At 37.0% G+C, this 17,207-nt stretch overlaps 2 protein-coding genes across 2 annotated transcripts; both read right to left on the bottom strand.

The window, feature by feature from the left end:
• Window positions 1–493: 493 nt before the first annotated feature.
• On the bottom strand, window positions 494–13,211 carry LOC141642825 (uncharacterized). The gene is made up of 12 exons (XM_074451771.1): window positions 12,927–13,211; window positions 6,243–6,512; window positions 4,460–4,684; window positions 3,534–3,818; window positions 3,017–3,433; window positions 2,305–2,565; window positions 1,966–2,046; window positions 1,587–1,876; window positions 1,300–1,470; window positions 1,015–1,207; window positions 806–910; window positions 494–719 (listed from the first exon to the last, which is right to left on the bottom strand). Exons 2-12 carry the CDS (start codon window positions 6,501–6,503, stop codon window positions 636–638), a joined length of 2,373 nt encoding a protein of 790 aa, XP_074307872.1. The 5' UTR covers window positions 6,504–6,512; window positions 12,927–13,211; the 3' UTR covers window positions 494–635.
• On the bottom strand, window positions 7,316–10,598 carry LOC141641029 (uncharacterized). Its single transcript, XM_074449706.1, has 2 exons — window positions 8,126–10,598; window positions 7,316–7,974 (listed from the first exon to the last, which is right to left on the bottom strand). Exons 1-2 carry the CDS (start codon window positions 10,596–10,598, stop codon window positions 7,316–7,318), a joined length of 3,132 nt encoding a protein of 1,043 aa, XP_074305807.1.
• Window positions 13,212–17,207: the final 3,996 nt, after the last annotated feature.

Below are 17,207 nucleotides of genomic sequence, written 5' to 3'. Positions count from 1 at the left end.
CTGTTGTTAAACCGCCACTATAACTATCTTATAATGGCGGTTGTTATACAAAACCGCCATTATAAACGTATCTAATACGACGGTTTTTATACAAGAACCGCCATTGTAATTCATCAAAACCGCCGCCATAGGTATTTCAAAATAAATTTACCCTCAAACCCGACACTACATGTTATCTATAACGTCGGTTGTAGCTACAGAACTGTCGCGATAGATTAGTATAACGTCGGTTGTAGTTAAGAAACCGCCATTATAGGTATTTATAACGTCGGTTGATTGTTGAAGAACCGCCATTAAAGGCGAATTTTTTTTTGATTTTTTTTGTTTTGTAACCTTTTAGCGTCGGTTTTAAAGAAACCGTCGTAATAAGTATATTTATATTTTTTTTTAAAATAATAATCTACGGAAATTTTGGCGGCACCTCCCCATAAATATTATGATTCCAAATACTATATGAACCAAAGAAGACCTGTGAATAAAAATTTAACCACATTTGTAATATTCCAAACACCACAAGTCCAACAAACTAATAACATCCATGTGCCATTACATCCAACAAAATAACATCATCACTAGCTATCACCAAAAAATACATTCAATCGTATGAATAACACAAGCCTTAGTTGATAACTAATCTACAAATTCTGTAAACAATTCGTAGCCCACTCTTCTTTGATCTCATAAATGTCGGCATCAGACATAGTTGAATTCGCCATAAGCTATAGTTGACAAATAGGTCAATTAGTAAGAATATAAAGCTATAACTAGATAAATAAACCATACCAAGAATTTAAATAATATATACCTTCTCAAATTGTTCCTCATTGCTCCTTGTAAATAAAAAACTTATGTTGTACATCCATTTCATGACATAATAACCACACTCGTAATTACTTGGTTGTTGGGGACACTAAAATTTGAAGGAAAAAAATCATATTAATTATATAGCATGTAAAATGTAATATAATTTAAAGTTAGTTGTTACAATATAAAAGGAGTTTATATTTTACTTACCACGATGTCATCTTTAATGATGAGCTTATTATTCTTTCTAGCGAAATTACGCCTTCCGCCTTGAGCGCAATGTAAAAACCAAGCGTTTTTTAGTCTTCCCTTTATGTCCAATTTCTTTGTTGTTTTTTGGTCCGAATCCAAAATATAAATAGTATTTAGCCCCAAACAAGTAACGATCAACATCCAATGGTGGCTAGAGATATAAGTTCATAGTTAGAGTTACTATTACTAAATCATATATTATTATAAAACATAAAAATAAATTAAAACAAATAAAATTATTACCTCTCATAAAATGCGCCCAAGATATATTTCTTTTCCTCTTGAATCTTCCAGACATGTGCAATATAATCTTCACATTGTCGACCGTTTTGCATATATTCAGAAAGTTTCACCGGACACATGTATCCGACTACTTTCGCTGCTTCGCTTTGAGTAGCACATTGATGCAGAAAACTACATACAACGATTATATTAGTAAATGAAGAATGAATGAACGAAAAACAATATATAACGAATAAGTAGAAAAAATCTCAGACTAAATAATACAATGTTTTACTAATAATACGTACCTTCCCCAAATTTGAAGCATCACAACATTTAGCCTTTGACTTCTTAACATTTGCCTAATCTCGACAATAGTTAAAAAGCTCCTTGCGCTACCTTCTTTGTAATTATAAACCGACTCATCTATCACCATCTCGATTGTAGCATTTTTGGACAAGGAACACAACTTCTCTTCTAAAGAACGACCAAAAAAACCTAATTTCCCAACCTCTTCTACACTTAGAGGTCTAACATCGTCTTGTTCTTCATCACATGACGCCTTATTATTACCTTCTACCGATTCCTTTTCAAGAGACTTAGCATTCATAATAAAAACAAGTTAAATTCAGCTCATCCACAATATACTCATTAATTAGTATTAATATATGAAATGATGATACTTACTTGCTTTTGAACTTTATTAGCGGACTCCTCCGTGTTTTTGAATTTGTCTTTTCTCTTGAGATTTCGAGTCTTAGAATTGACCTTAAAAAAAAAAAAAAAAAAAAAGGAAACAAATGAGAGGCATAATCACCATATCAAAGCTATAAGGAAGTTCAATAAATGCAATATACCAAATATGGACCACAAACGAGAATGACCAGTTTATAGTTATAGTTTATAGCCTGATGCCTGCATTACTACGCAACCACAACCGAACAAAAATGGTGTAATACTACCTAAATAATGGTCAACAGAAAGCGCAAACATTAACACTAATTCTAAAGATTTTTGTGTAATTACCTCGTTTTCTTCTAATAAAATCAAGGATTTGGGCCATTGGGCAAAGCTACCCGCTGCATCACCGACCATTGTGAATCCGGTCCACGGCAATGGAAGTGGTACATCACCGCATATGACATTGTCGATGCAAACATGGGCATTCTCCATGGTTAATAGTTTGTTGTGTACCATTTTACCTTGTACCCATGGAAAAACCATTCCATGAGCAACAATGGTCAATTCCCCGTTCACGTGTAGAGCTAGCCGACAACGAACAGTTTCCTACACGCATTAACATGATCCACAACATAATTACAGCATAATTACAGCAATATAATAACGAACTCTATCCGAACTCGGATTAATTCGAACTAGTGTCAAATTAAAATGAAAAAGGTTTGCCAACATAATTACAGCATAATTACAGTAATAACCCGTTTGCCAGCTCTAAGAAACACTTAAATTGGAGAAGCAACATGAAAAATGAGTAGTGGTTGTCAGTGGGAAATGTCCTCCCACAAGTCCAAAATTACAGCATAATCCAACATAACCCAACAACATAATACAACTTAAGTAGAGCATATGAACCATGAGCATAATTGTAGCCGTATATATGATCCAACAACATAAGCCACCTTAGACAGAGAAGCATCCAAGGATCATTTTTGAGGAGTATAATAATGACAGCAAAAAAAAATGGTAAGTAAATATGGTTGTATGGTGTTGATATTACCTTTAATTCAACAAAAGGGTCAATTTGATGAGTAGAATGACAACTACTTAGATCTCTTTGATGCGGCGATGGATCCTTAAATGAACCTCCAATATGAACATCTAGACTAGACATTTTCGCCGTCATTTCAGCCCATTTCTTCTCCATCATCATATTCACCTCCTCCATGGTTTCTCTTTTGAAATCAGCTTTTGCTTCCGACTGCGCCTTCTCAATAAGCAGTAAAACTTCGTCTTCAGAATATGTCTTTCTAGTAGTCCTTCGTGGTGGCTTGCCAAAATATTTCTGGAGACCAACAAAACCGCCAACTCCTCTTGTTCTGCCATTGTGTTCCGGATTTCCTAATGCTTTGACCAATGCATCCTCAAGTCTTGTAGGAACAAACTCGCCTGTTTTCTCCTTTTCCTTCCAGTGTTTCTAAGAATAAAGAATATAGTTGTAAAGTTAATTGGGACTATACACAAAATTAAAAGTAACATTACATGACATGGTGCCTTATAAAAAAAAGTTTACTTACGTATTCTTCAATCACGTTCTCTGTTCTAGGTAGAGGAGCATTAGATGATGGGGTATGGGCTTTAATCCATAAATAGCCCCGATCATTGATGCGTTCAGTTACTGAACTAACGGCTTGTTTGACAAGATCAGGGTCTGCATCATCTTCGTCCAATTTCTTTTGCGCAAGTTCCTGCGAGAGTTCTTCTTTATACCATTTTTCTCTCTTAGCAGCATATCCGGCTCTACCCATATAATGTGGATGCTTGTTATTTCTCTGGGAGGCTCGAGCCTTTGCACTTTTTTCCTACAATTTGGTAACCAAATATTGACAGATTAACCACAATGTAGTTGACGTTATATTGATAGATTAACCACAATGCAATTCATTTTACACTTTACAGCATCAATCATTACTTTTAAAATATCAAGGTAAGGACCTCTACCCTAACTCAGTTTCAGGGGCTTTGTCTTTGAAGCTATGGTGGTTGCAATATAAGGGTGTAGTGAATTTTTCATATGTAGTGGTTGGGATGGAGATGGTCAGGGGACCTGTCATATTTTTTAACCCTTCAACTCCTTAATTGCTTGCTGCTGGTCTTTTTAGAATGATGGAGTACGAAAAAAATGCTAACCAGTGTTGCCTAAAACTCCAGATACTCGGGTTTGAGTGGCGACACATCTGTTCAGAAATGTTCAGCATTAAACCTTACTCTAGCAGCAACTTTAAGGCTTTGTATCACATAGCTCAGATTGAGTTATCGAGCCAATGATGCACCATATGAAAGCTATAATAGTTGGCTCTTATATCCAATTGGAATTATACAAAATTATCGTCTGGTCTGTGATTTATAAAGCTAGATTGGCATAGACCGTAAAATGTCATAACCACAAAATAGTCGGACTGAGACTCAAACTGAATAACCAATAATAAGGAAGCATACTCACCAAGAAGCTCTTATCCATGCGTTGCCTTTTAAATTCTTCCCAAACATCTGCCTTGATTTGATCATATTTACCAACAGGAGAATCGCCGGCTACTTTTCCATCCGGAAGTTTCATAGTCTTGGTAATGTAAGTGCGTGTTAATGTACATCTGAATTCCCTAAATGCTTTTGACAAAATCTTTAGAACATCCTTTTTATTCCTATCATCTGTAATATTCCACGTCAACTGCATAAGAAAAATAAAAACAATATACAAATGATAATATATTCCATACAAAAAATCAGTAAAAGAATAAATAAACATCCATGTTATCAGGTTAAGAAGGATTATGAGCCTACTCTCCTCCTCCTGATGCTGCATGGGCGTGGAAAAATATCTGTAAAATAAAGGACAAACTGAAGACAGGCTATACTGATAACATCTGGATGCCTAACACTAAGGGATACACGGTTAGAAATGGCTATGAATGGCTTAGACATAAGCATCATCAACAGCACTGGACTCCATTGATATGGAGCAACTGGGTCATCCCTAAGCATGCTATTATCACCTGGATTAGTATGCACAAGGGACTAAATGTAAAGGATAAACTGTTCAGACTGGGATGCTGCACTGATGACAGGTGCATCATCTGTGACGGGGAAGCTGAGACTCAATCCCATCTGTTTTTCGACTGTCAGTATAGTAAACAGGTTCTGAAATTGCTAGAACAGTGGTGTGGCTTCAATATTCATGTCAGTATGCATGGAAGCCTCCAAAAAGCCAAAAACAGTCTAAAACAGCAGGTTCATTACCTGCTGTGGAATGCCCTATATTACCATGTATGGGGCCAAAGGAATGCAGCTCATTTCCACTCTGTCCTCATCAGACCTCAGAAGCTAGCTGCACAGATCAAGGAGGAAGTATGCCGCAGGATAAAAGCCAAGATAGACACAAATCCCAGCAGGAATGACCGCAACTGGTTGAAGAAATGGGGGTTAGCCTGCTAGAGTGTGATAAAAATTTGCTACTTTGATAGGATGATTCATTACTATTGTACTCTATGTTTTTCTTTTATCGTCCATGGTGACAGTTTTTGTTGCGGCTTAGTACCTTTACTAAGTCCATATTTTGTATGAACCGAATTTTTGAGCTTATATATACTACTCTCACATTTTACCAAAAAAAAAAAAGGATTATGAGCCTTCTAGCTGCTCTAGTTGGGCCTGGAAACGTATTTGTCAGGTTAAGAATAAATTCAAGCACTTGATTTTTGATGATACTTGGAAGAGGACTTAATCAGGAATATTTTACCCAGATGGGATACTCCTGGTTGGAAGAAGAGGCTGCTGATGTTCCCTGGTTTCCTTGGATTCATAATAGAATTATGCTCCCAAAACATTCATTTTTCATATGGCTGGTTGCTCAGAACAGACTACTAACTCAAGACAGGTTAATAAAGATGAATATCATAAAGGAAAATTGCTGCAGAGGAGACCATTGATCACTTGTTCTTTCTCTGCCCCTTTAGTCAGAAATGCAAGCAGCTCCTGGCAGCATGGTTAGATTATTTCATTCCTGATCAGGATATTATCCTATGGTGGATAGGTGTCAAATTGATCATGTTATCCCTCTCCCTGCGGTTGTTATAAAGCAGGTCTTTATATTAAAGCCAAACCAACCAATTTGGAACTAGAATAGGGAATAGTAATTGGTTGGTTGGGTTTTAATATAACACTTACATTTCCCAACAACAAAAAAAAAAAAAAAAAAACATCCATGTTATCTGATTCGTTCTTCATACCTTTAGTTCTTTCCAAATGGTTTCTTTTTGGCCCGTTGGTACCCTCCTCCAATCATTATATGTGATCTTGATATTTTGAATTAGTTGTCCCAGGTCAGTGACAAATTTCGAGTGGTACTCTCCCGTAGCCTGGCCATACTCATTAAAATCAATATGCAACTTTTCTGGATTTTTTTCTTTTTCTTCCTTTAAGTTCTTCCCAGTTGTAACACCTCTCGTATTTTGCACTGGACGAGAGTCATTGATCTCATTTTCACTCATATTCAGGACCTGAAATAAATAAAGAATTATTTAGAACATATAAGAAAATAATAGATACTCTTTTTTAGTTTAATAAAAAGCTGCTTTTACTAAAGTTTCCTTCATCTTTTCTTTATTTTTCCATCTAGATAAACTAATGGTCAAAAGTTTTATTTCAGATACGTGAAACTAAGGTTTTCCTTAGAGCTGGTCAGATGGCAGAACTTGATGTCCGGAGAGCTAAAGTACTTGGTAAGGCAGCAAGAATTATTCAGCAAATTGAAGTGTTATTACGCTGCATTCATACTGAAGCAATTTACTGATATTACGCTGCATTCAGAATGACACAAATCCAATCTGTTTTGGAGCAGCAGTTTAGGACAGTCCTAGCTTTGGCTTGCTAAGGGGAAGCTCAGTCAGGAGGGACTGTAGTACTCAGTCAGGTCACAAGAAGTAACATAATCTGATATATAATCTGTATAGAGGATGCCAATAGTAATCAATACTGAAACCAATGTGACAAAATTAGAAAAAATCAAAATGTCCAGCAAGAGTGACACTCTCAAACTATTGAAACTAGAAAGTGGAATGCAAGCTTAGAGATCCCAATCAACTATCATAGAAGTGTTTGAACAAGCCTAAAACTAAACAGGCTGACCAAATGCCAAGTAAGAAACATCCAATATACCACCTACTTTTATTTAAATCGAGTCTGAAATGGCTAAAAACATCAAACAATTTACAGAGAACTTTTCGTCACTGGTGCGCCCAACTGGTGACTGGTGCCTGGTGGTGACCTTGCCAAGGTTCAGAGGGCAATCTGCATTATCAAACTATTTCGGGTTATCAAACCATATTCCCTCGTCATGATCTTCACGCAGATAAGTTTCATCACGTATTACTTGCTCATTTTGACAGTTTGTAGAAATAGGAGAAGGTTCATCAAGTTGATCGTACTCTTCTTCATCAACAACACCATCCACTCCCAGAATGCGCCTTTTACCATAACGGACAACTGACCGCTTATCTTCTAAAGGATCTTTAATATAGAAAACTTGTTTCGCTTGAGATGCAAGTATAAAAGGATCCTCAATATGTCCAATGACATTGAAATCAACCAAAATAAATCCCATATCGTCAACGTTTATGCCTTTCTTACAATCAACCCATTCACATCGAAATAAGGGTACATGAAAATCCACATAATCAATCTCCCAGATATCAAAAATTACCCCGTAATACGACTGTGTTATATCCACTGGTTGCTTACCCCTGCCAACATATCCTATAGATGATGCAACAATTGTAACTCCGCTGTTTTGCATTGTACTTTTCTGATCTTGACGACTTGTGTAAAAGCAGAACCCATTGATATCGTATCCTTCATAAGATAAGATGTTAGTCTTTGGTCCGTTTGCTAACCATCTCAAATTGTCACTTATCTTATGTGTTTTGTTTGATAAATCCGTCATTACCTTTTCTTTAAACCACTCTGCAAAACATCGATTGTGTTCACTTATTAACCAAGCTTCACGTTTATTTGGATTTTTTTTTTTTCAATATGGCAAAGTGATCACTTAAATATGGATGAACCTCCGTCATGTGTTGCAAAACATACAAATGAGCCTTGTCAAATAAAGCACCATCAATGGTAATGACCTTTCTTCCCAGAGTACCCTTCCCTTGAAGTCTTCCTTCATGTCGAGATGTAGGAAGTCCAAGAGGTTGCATATTATTCAAATAATCTTGGCAAAATCCAAGTGTCTCAGAAGCAACCGTTGCTTCAATAATACTGCCTTCAGGACGATATCGATTCTTCATTCGTCTCTTATAGGTTCCCATCTCTCGCTCCATTGGCCACATGCTTCTCTGAAATACCGGTCCACAAAGTTTTATCTCTCGCACCAGGTGAACAATTAAGTGAACCATAATGTCAAAGAAACTGATTGGAAAGTACATTTCAAGCTCACAAAGTGTCACAACAACATCGGCTTGTAAATCATCCAAAGAATCTGGATCAATGTCTTTCGCGTTTATTGCATTAAAGAATTTACAAAGCTTTGTGATGACTTGTCTGACATGCTTAGGCAAAATAGGTCGAATAGCTATAGGCAATAGCTGGGTTAACAAAACATGGCAATCATGAGATTTCAATCCCACTAACTTCAAATCCTTCATTAAAACAAGGCTACTTATGTTAGAGGAATATCCATGCGGCACCTTCACTCCCTTTAAAGATTCACAGAGCACCTTCTTCTCATTTCTGGACAAAGTCGTGCAAATTGGGGGTAAGTAGGTACGCTTCCCCTTCTGAATTGGATTTACCTCGAAACGACCCCTAGCAACCATGTCATGTCTCGCTTTGACACCATCTTTAGTTTTATTAGGCACATTCAACAAAGTGCCAATAATACTATCAAACACGTTCTTTTCTACATCCATGACGTCAATACAATGCCTAACCGACAAATGCTCCCAATAAGGTAGGTCCCAAAATATGGACTTCTTTGTGTGATATACACCATTTGGTGGAGGTTTGTATGGTTTTCCAAACTCTGTAATAATGTTTTTAACCTGTGCGTGATACTCTTTTCCACTTAGAACTAAAGGGGCTGACCGGTGTTCAGTTTTACCATAGAATGCCTTCTTCCTCTTACGATATGCATGGCCCGGGTCAAGCCCTCGACGATGACACATGTACACATGTTTCCCAGAGTGCTCCAACCATTCAGACTCGGTGTCATCACCACATACAGGACACCCCTTATCGGTCTTCAGCCTATAACCCGAGAGGTTACCATACGCAGGGAAGTCATTGATAGTGCAGTACAACATAGCACGCATTTGAAATTTTGAACCGCTAGCTGCATCAAACACCTCCACTCCAACATTCCACAACATTTTCAAATCCTCTATCAGTGGCTCTAGATACACGTCAATGTCATTACCCGGTTGTTTAGGACCTGATATTAACATGGTCAATAAAATATATTTGCTCTTTGTAGTAAGCCAAGGAGGGAGATTGTAAATTATCAACATTATTGGCCAACTACTATGTTGGGTACTTTGAGTTCCAAAGGGATTAATTCCATCGGTGCAAAGTCCTAATCTTAAATTTCTAGGTTCACTACCAAATTCTGGGAAGTCTCTATCAATTGTTCTCCACTGGGGAGCATCAGCGACATGTCGTAGCTTGCCATCTTTCTTCCTCCCTTTGTCGTGCCATAACATATACTCCGCATCCTTCGGATTTGCAAATAAACGCGTAAACCATGGTATTATTGACAAATACCATAAGGTCTTGGCCGGACCCCCTTTTTTTCGACCTTCAATAGTATCTCTAAACTTGTACCTTGACTTCTTGCATCGTGGGCACTCATCTAAGTCGCAGTAGTCTTTACGGTACAGAATGCAGTCATTCGGGCATGCATGGATTTTTTGGTAATGAGTAGCAAGTGGACACAACACTTTCTTGCATCGATAAGTGTTAGTGGGAAGCTCATTACCTTTCGGTAACATATCGGACAAGAGTTCCAATAAAGCCGTAAAACTCTTATCGCTCCACCCGTTCCCAGCTTTTAAGGTGTACAACTTCAACACTGCTGTTAGACGACTATATTTAGAGCAACCCGGAAATAACGGCTTTTTTGAATCACTAACTAGCATTTGAAAAATTTCCGGACAATCAATAAAATCTTTTTCTAGATCATCCATCATCTGATCAATATTGTCAGCCTCTATATTACAATCCTTATCATTAATAGGCTCATTAACCTCAATGTTATTACGTTCCTCTCCAACTACCTCAAAATCAACCATATTATTATCAACTTGTTTCTCAAAATTTACGGCGTTAGGACCATTAGAAATGTCATTCTCTTTCTCTCCGTGCCATATCCACACTGTGTAATTAGGTTTAAAGCCCTTTAATATCAAATGTTCTCGCATTTCACTTCCAGAATTCACCTTCTTTCGATTCTTACATACGCTACACGGGCACATGAGTTGTTCATCATCCCCATGTAGTCTTTGATGTTCAACAGCGTGAGTAATAAATTCATCGAGCTTTCGAAGATATTCAAAATCACGCTTTCCATATATCCAACTTCGGTCCATGCTATAATTAATTCAAACATAAATATTATCAAATTAGTAAAAATTAATAACATATTCAAAGTCTGGTACAGCAATAGGTAGTTGAATAAAAGAAAAATTATGTTTTTGAAGCATGACCTAGTGTGGCAGTGGGTAGTTGAACATCAAAGACAAGGCCCTTCTTACTAAGAGGGAAGGGGTTTCATTCTCTTTATAACACGAACTCTTAATCATCAATTTTTCTAAAGTATTCGGCAAAAAATTAACAGTAAGAAACACATGTGTCTCATCCTTGCAAACTGGGAATCGACCATGAAGGACTGCAGGAAGCATGCACTAAATTCAACCAGTTTCGCATACTGAGTTTTTTACTGTGTGGTTTCAATTCTGGCAAAGGGAAGCAGCAAACTTGAGGTAACAATTGCAGTATTTATAAGTCACAGATAAAGTTTACTACTTAAAAGTTTTAACTATCCAAAAGACATGGCAATGGAGTCCGTGATACTCAACTACTCAAAGTCTGAAACTGTTCTCTCTAGAAACAGTTGGCAATCTTTTTAAGAGGATTTAGAGGAACTCTCTATGATGTCCTAAAGTATTTCTTTTACTTGGCCTAGCTCTCACATAGCACTGGTCTAAAATGCTAGCCTACACCCAGATCCTAGTTGTTACATGTAGATATATGGTGAAGATTTGTACAACTTCCCTAATAAAAATCCTAACCAAAGCTTCTTTCTAGATAAAGAGCTACCCACTGTACATTAGTTCATTGTTTGCTACTTCAGCCCTTTGCTTTGGCTGCGTGTTGCATGTAACACGACACTCCAGTACTTCATTTTAGTCCAGACTAAAAGAAACTTTTAACAAAAAAGCAGTACACAGGAAGAATGGTTACGTCCAACAGTTGCCGGCTAGTGGGAGTAACATAGATTTCATTATTCAAATAACATACATATATCACAAGTTTCTATTTTGCATTCATCCGTTACTAACCGTAACATAATTTTCTATTTAGACAATTGAAACTATTTGCCCCTGATAATGCATCAGCATATTTTATTTTGTATTTTAAATTCATTTGAAACTATTTGCCCCTGATAATGCACGAGAGAAAGGTTGAAGGCAGTTTTAACTTTCACTATGACCTTTTATCCCTAATTCTCAATATCCAGACACTAACTGATAGTATACTGATTGACTACTTTGCTGCTGTAGGAGCAACTCCTATAAGATGATATGATCAAGCTTAATCGACAGGTATCCTCAATGACAAGTATCTATTCACTCATCTTGAGAAAGTTAGAACAGGAATTTACAAGTATTGACCATGCTGTAGGCAGCCCTCATTCACAGGACCCTTGGATTTAACAAAGTAAAAAATAATTGTAGGGGGTTAAGCAAAGAACTTTGTTAATTAAGAAATTCTTAAAAATAATATAATCGGGTGGACAAGATTTATATATATGAAACAGGTCCCTTGGATGGATTATAAACCAACTGATGCTAGCTCATGGACATGTAAGTTTGAATCCCCCCCTTTTTATTTTTTTCTTTGAAAAAAAGCAGGAAGATTTGGGAGGTGAATGAGACTTTCAAAATGGCATATATGCAAGGGAAATGGATGACTGATGATGATGAGTATAATATTTCAGAAGGATATAATTGGTTAAATCAGCAAGCTATAGCAAAGGTCCCTTGGTTCAAGATTGTTTGCAATAAAATGCTGAAACCCATACACATTTATTCCAGATTTTACCTATACAACACTGTTTTCACAAATTACATTTCAAGGCTTCAAATTCAGTTCAATGGCCACATTATTGCTGATAAAATGCTAAAGTTGAGGGTGTTTACTGGTTTTATCAGGTTGCTACTGAGTACTTTGATTGTTGTTGTTCAGTACAAGGCATGAGGGGTATCTTACACATCCGAACTCTTTAACTGGTATAGAATAGGGGCTGCCACTCCTACTTCCCAGCCTCTATTTCAAATTTTCAACTCTAAAACATCATGAAACCCATCCTAGATTCATACCATTCGACACCTCTAGCAACCTCGATTAACAATCTGCAACTCGAGACAAAATAAGCACCAAAACGACTGATACAAAAACGAAAACGGAGCAGTAAATACCTGACTTAAAACTCCATATTATACCAACCTAAAACAAGTATTCCATGGTATACTATATAATTATACTAATACAGATACTCCTTCGACAATTCAATAACAAAATAATGCAATAATTCAATAACAATCACTTTGAAGAAATTAATAAAGATGCTACAATAATACAATAATTTTATTGAAGAACTGTAATTAGAATTATATAGGGGGGAAATAAAGTACCTGTTGTTGTGGATAAAGAGGATGCGTCGAAGATAGAGTCGGGCACGGTGGCCGGAAACAACCAGTACTAAAGCAAGAGAGTTCTGAAATCTGTAATTGAAGGTGCCGTGTAGAGGGAGTTCGAAAAATCGGATTGAGGCAGAGGCGGGCACAGTAGGGACGGCGGCTTGATGGTCGACGGAGATTAATGATTGAGGGTTTAGCGATGATTAATGGTTGAGGGTTTGCTGGTATCGTGCGCGGGGAAGGTGAAATTAATGGCGCTAATTTGAGTTTATCCTAAGGGTTTTTGGAATTATTTTTTGGGTAGCTTACCCCGTCGGTTTTTGTTAAAATCGTCATATAAATATATTACGGCGGTTTTTTTATTAAAAAGTATTGTCAAGTACTATTACTTTTAGCAACGTTATTAACGTCGGTTGTTAATATAACCGCCATAATTGACTTATAGTGGCGTTTCTTATATGAAACCGCCATAAATAGTATTATTATTACGTCGGTTCTAAATTAAAACCGCCACAATAGACCTCCTACAACATGAAAAATTCGTTCCCTCCAATTTTTTGGCTTTTTTGCGGCGTTTCTATTAGAACCGCCACGATAAGGGCGTCGCGATAGAGGTTTTTTCTACTAGTGAACTCCTCTCTTTGGGCAACAATGCCTTGAAGAACATTATCCCTCTTTTGGCTCTCCTCTAGCATTTGTTTGAAGATGTTTTGTTGATCTCCCATCATTTGGAGAATCACATTTTGAATGGGTTCATCTTCTTGTTGTGGGTAGGTGTGAAAGTGGTTGTATTGTGGCCTTTGGAGCTCATTATGAAGTGGGCATTGAGTGGATGGTTGTTGTGGATATTGGATGTGGTGATTTTGGTAGGAAAATTTGGGTAGTGGTTAGGATTTTCATTGTACAAATAGTAAGGTAGGTTTGTGTTGACTTGCTCCTCAAACTCCCCATACCCATAGTCATACTCAAAAGATCCACCACATACTCCATATGTCAAGCCTTGCGTCATCATAACTAAGACAAGGAAGCAACTACAAGCATGGAAACTACACAAAAACGGTAAGAACAATCCTTGAGGAACAAGTTCCTCAAGCTGAAAGCAAAATTAAAATAGACAAACAAGTAAGAACTTAATTACATAGCACCGTCCCCGGCAACGGCGCCATTTTGATGGGTGATGTCGTCGGGTCACATCCAATCAAACACATTTATAATACTCAACAAACAACTAGTTAGCGGTAAGTCGAGTTCGATCCATGGGACGGTGTAATTTGGGTTCTAAGTCTATCTATCTTAATTTATGCTAGTGTCACAATTTGTTTGGGTTTGTAGTTGTGTCTAGACTAATGCAAACAATAAGGTAAAACAAGCAATAAAAGGAAGGATGTAAACAAATGATTAAAAGTGCTAGGATATCATGGGGTCATAGGGGATTCATGGTGTTGATCATACAAACATGTTTACAATTATAAGCAAGCAATTAATGTTGTGGAGAAACCGAGTTGGTTTATGTCTTACGGTTCATAGGAAGAGTTGGGTCCCGGAGCCGAATCGATTAGATTGTACAACACCTACAAGTCGACTTACTTTCCTCCTATTCAACTTCTATGCATGGTCTAACAAGACTCGAGTTGGTTTATATCTTACAAGTCAAGTTGAGTAGATAAGAGATGGTAAAAATACAAGGATTCATAGGCTTGGCATTTCATCAAACATAACATGTGCATAAAGCTGACATCACAACAAGCAAGAAATTTAATCACGTGAACATATTAGATTAAGCATGAATCAATCCCATGTTGGTTTCCCTTAATTACCCACTAATCCTAGCTAAGTAACTACTCACTCATCATCATGGGAAACATGTCATTAATGGTGTCAATCATCACAACAAGTATAAACATGATAATAGAATGAAGAAATGAACAATAAAGATTAAAGAGTAAAGGAATTATACCAAACTTGAGGTGATCCAAATAATAATGCAAAGAATAATAAAAGAACTTGATGATTGATGGAAGGTTGTCAATCTCCCAATAATAACCCAATAATCTTCAATTACCCAATAATAAACTTGAATAATAAACTTGAACAATAATTAAGGGGAGATTAATGTGTAATTTGTGGAAAGATTAAAGAGTAATCTATTCTAATCTACTCCTAATCTAATCTAAAGAAGGATTTTCTACTCTCAAAACTTGTGTCTAAGGATTATTACAAATGGGGTATTTATAGTGTAAATTAGGTGGATGCATTAGGGTTAACTAAAGGCTAAACTAGTAAGTACACTTTTTAGATTTGGGCAGGGAGAAGCCGGCATTTCTCGAAGGAAGGGCTTCTTTCTTTGAAGCTCGAAGAAGACGAAATTGTGCTGTGAGGGAATCCGGGCGGATTGGTGTCGGGATGGGCGGATTGTAGCAGGGGAAGACGGGCGGATTTGGGAGAAAACGGGCGCATTGTGATGGCTGCTGTCCGGGCGTCTTTGAAGGAAGACGCACGGATTCTCGTGCTCGGGACGGGCGGATTCTAGAGAATCCACACGGGTTAGAGTGCTATTCTCGTTTCATCTTCTGTTCTTCCCTTTTCTTCACTTCCATTTTATTCTTGTGGGATTGATCTTTAGTTCTTGCTTCCTCCTCATACTAGTCCATCAAATATCGTCATATAGCTTCCGAATACGCATGAAAGACGGGAACTTCCGCCTTATTATCTTCTTTCCTACATAACATATGAAATGCAATAGAAAAGCAAATAGGAAGGTTTTGACGGATAAAATGGCCAAAGAATGTTATAATAGTATGCAAAATAGGCTCAATTAGGGGACTAAATGTGCGCAAATAATGGTCACATCATGACCTTGTCCCAAATCGACCTTGTTACATACGAGCCATAGCATTACAATCCGAACATTGTTACTCAAGAGTATATTTACTTTAAAGCAAGGGTCTCTTTGAAGGTAAATAGAGCTTTAGAGTACTCAAATGCATAAGATTGACATGAAGATGTTGATCAAGATTAATTATGTTAGGAATTGCCGCATCTCATTTTAATGATGAATGACAAATGATATTAAAAATACGCTTTTCCAAAATGTGAATTTAGAGAAGGGAGTGTTTGGAACACAAAACCTTAGATGAAGATCTAAGAATCCTACCATATTATGCGTTGCTTTCTTAATTGATCCTAGAATGGTCATAAGCAAGCATTAAAGGATTATACTTTTTGTTTATGTGATAATAGTGAATGGTTTCATTCACATGATTGAATAATCATGATTATACATGAAGTTAAGTGGGAGCCAGAATCATTTTTCCAATGTCTTATATGTTGATAACATATTTCTTATTAAGAATAATGTACCAATGCTCACTTCTGTGAAAGAGTGATTGGAGACTTGGAAAAGGGTGCAAAGTATTCTAGATTTTTGAACCTATGTGAGAGTATATTGGCATAGAGTTGAGAGTCTTATGAGAATAAGATCTTTCATACCTGTTGTACATCAACAAGGTCAAGTAGGCTATTCATGCTGATGAAAGTGGAATTGCTATGATTGAGTCATAGTCGTTCACTGAACCTATTAAGTTGTTGATTACATGAAATGGCTTGTGAAAGCCTTAAAGAACATCCTTGAGACTCTTGAGAAGAATTAAGGATTTGTTCATATGTTTGGATGATAAACTAAGTTATGTGTTGAAGGGTTGCACAAACTTTAGTTTCCAAATCAAAAATGATTTGTTGAAATACTAGGATGACTTATTGACTAAGGAGTAAGAAACTAGAAAAGTGTCTTAGTTTCACGCATTGCAAATTCTACAAAACGAATCTAAGTAAATTGTGATATAATGGTCAATGTAGGGATCAAGGGTGAATCCCTCTACAAATGACATTATCACAAGTTATGCGATAACAGCGGGAGCATCTTTCAAGTTAAAGATGTAATACTCCGTATTTATGAGTCTTTGGGTACTCTATCGAGTAGGCCTTACTCTGTCGAGTAAGGGTAAGTTGCGTTTTAAAATAGTTTCTGACCTGTTGGGTACTCGATCGAGTAGCTGGGGTACTCGATCGAGTAAGGGGGTACTCGATCGAGTGTCCGGTTTTACGGGGAGTTTTCTCGGGTTTTGTTAATTATGCGATTAAGGTATTTAAACATATTCGTCATTGTTTTAATTCACTTTTACAAAACCTAAAACCCTGTTTAAGAGAGAAAGCAACCACTTCATCTTCCTAATCGCATTCTTAGTAATTCCCGGAGTTCAGACGGTCGGTTCTTGT

The sequence above is a fragment of the Silene latifolia genome, chromosome 2 (assembly GCF_048544455.1).
Source record: "Silene latifolia isolate original U9 population chromosome 2, ASM4854445v1, whole genome shotgun sequence".
NCBI classification, from domain to species: domain Eukaryota; kingdom Viridiplantae; phylum Streptophyta; class Magnoliopsida; order Caryophyllales; family Caryophyllaceae; genus Silene; species Silene latifolia.
Note: the sequence above shows the minus strand (reverse complement) of the source record. Positions and strands in the feature narration are given on the sequence as shown.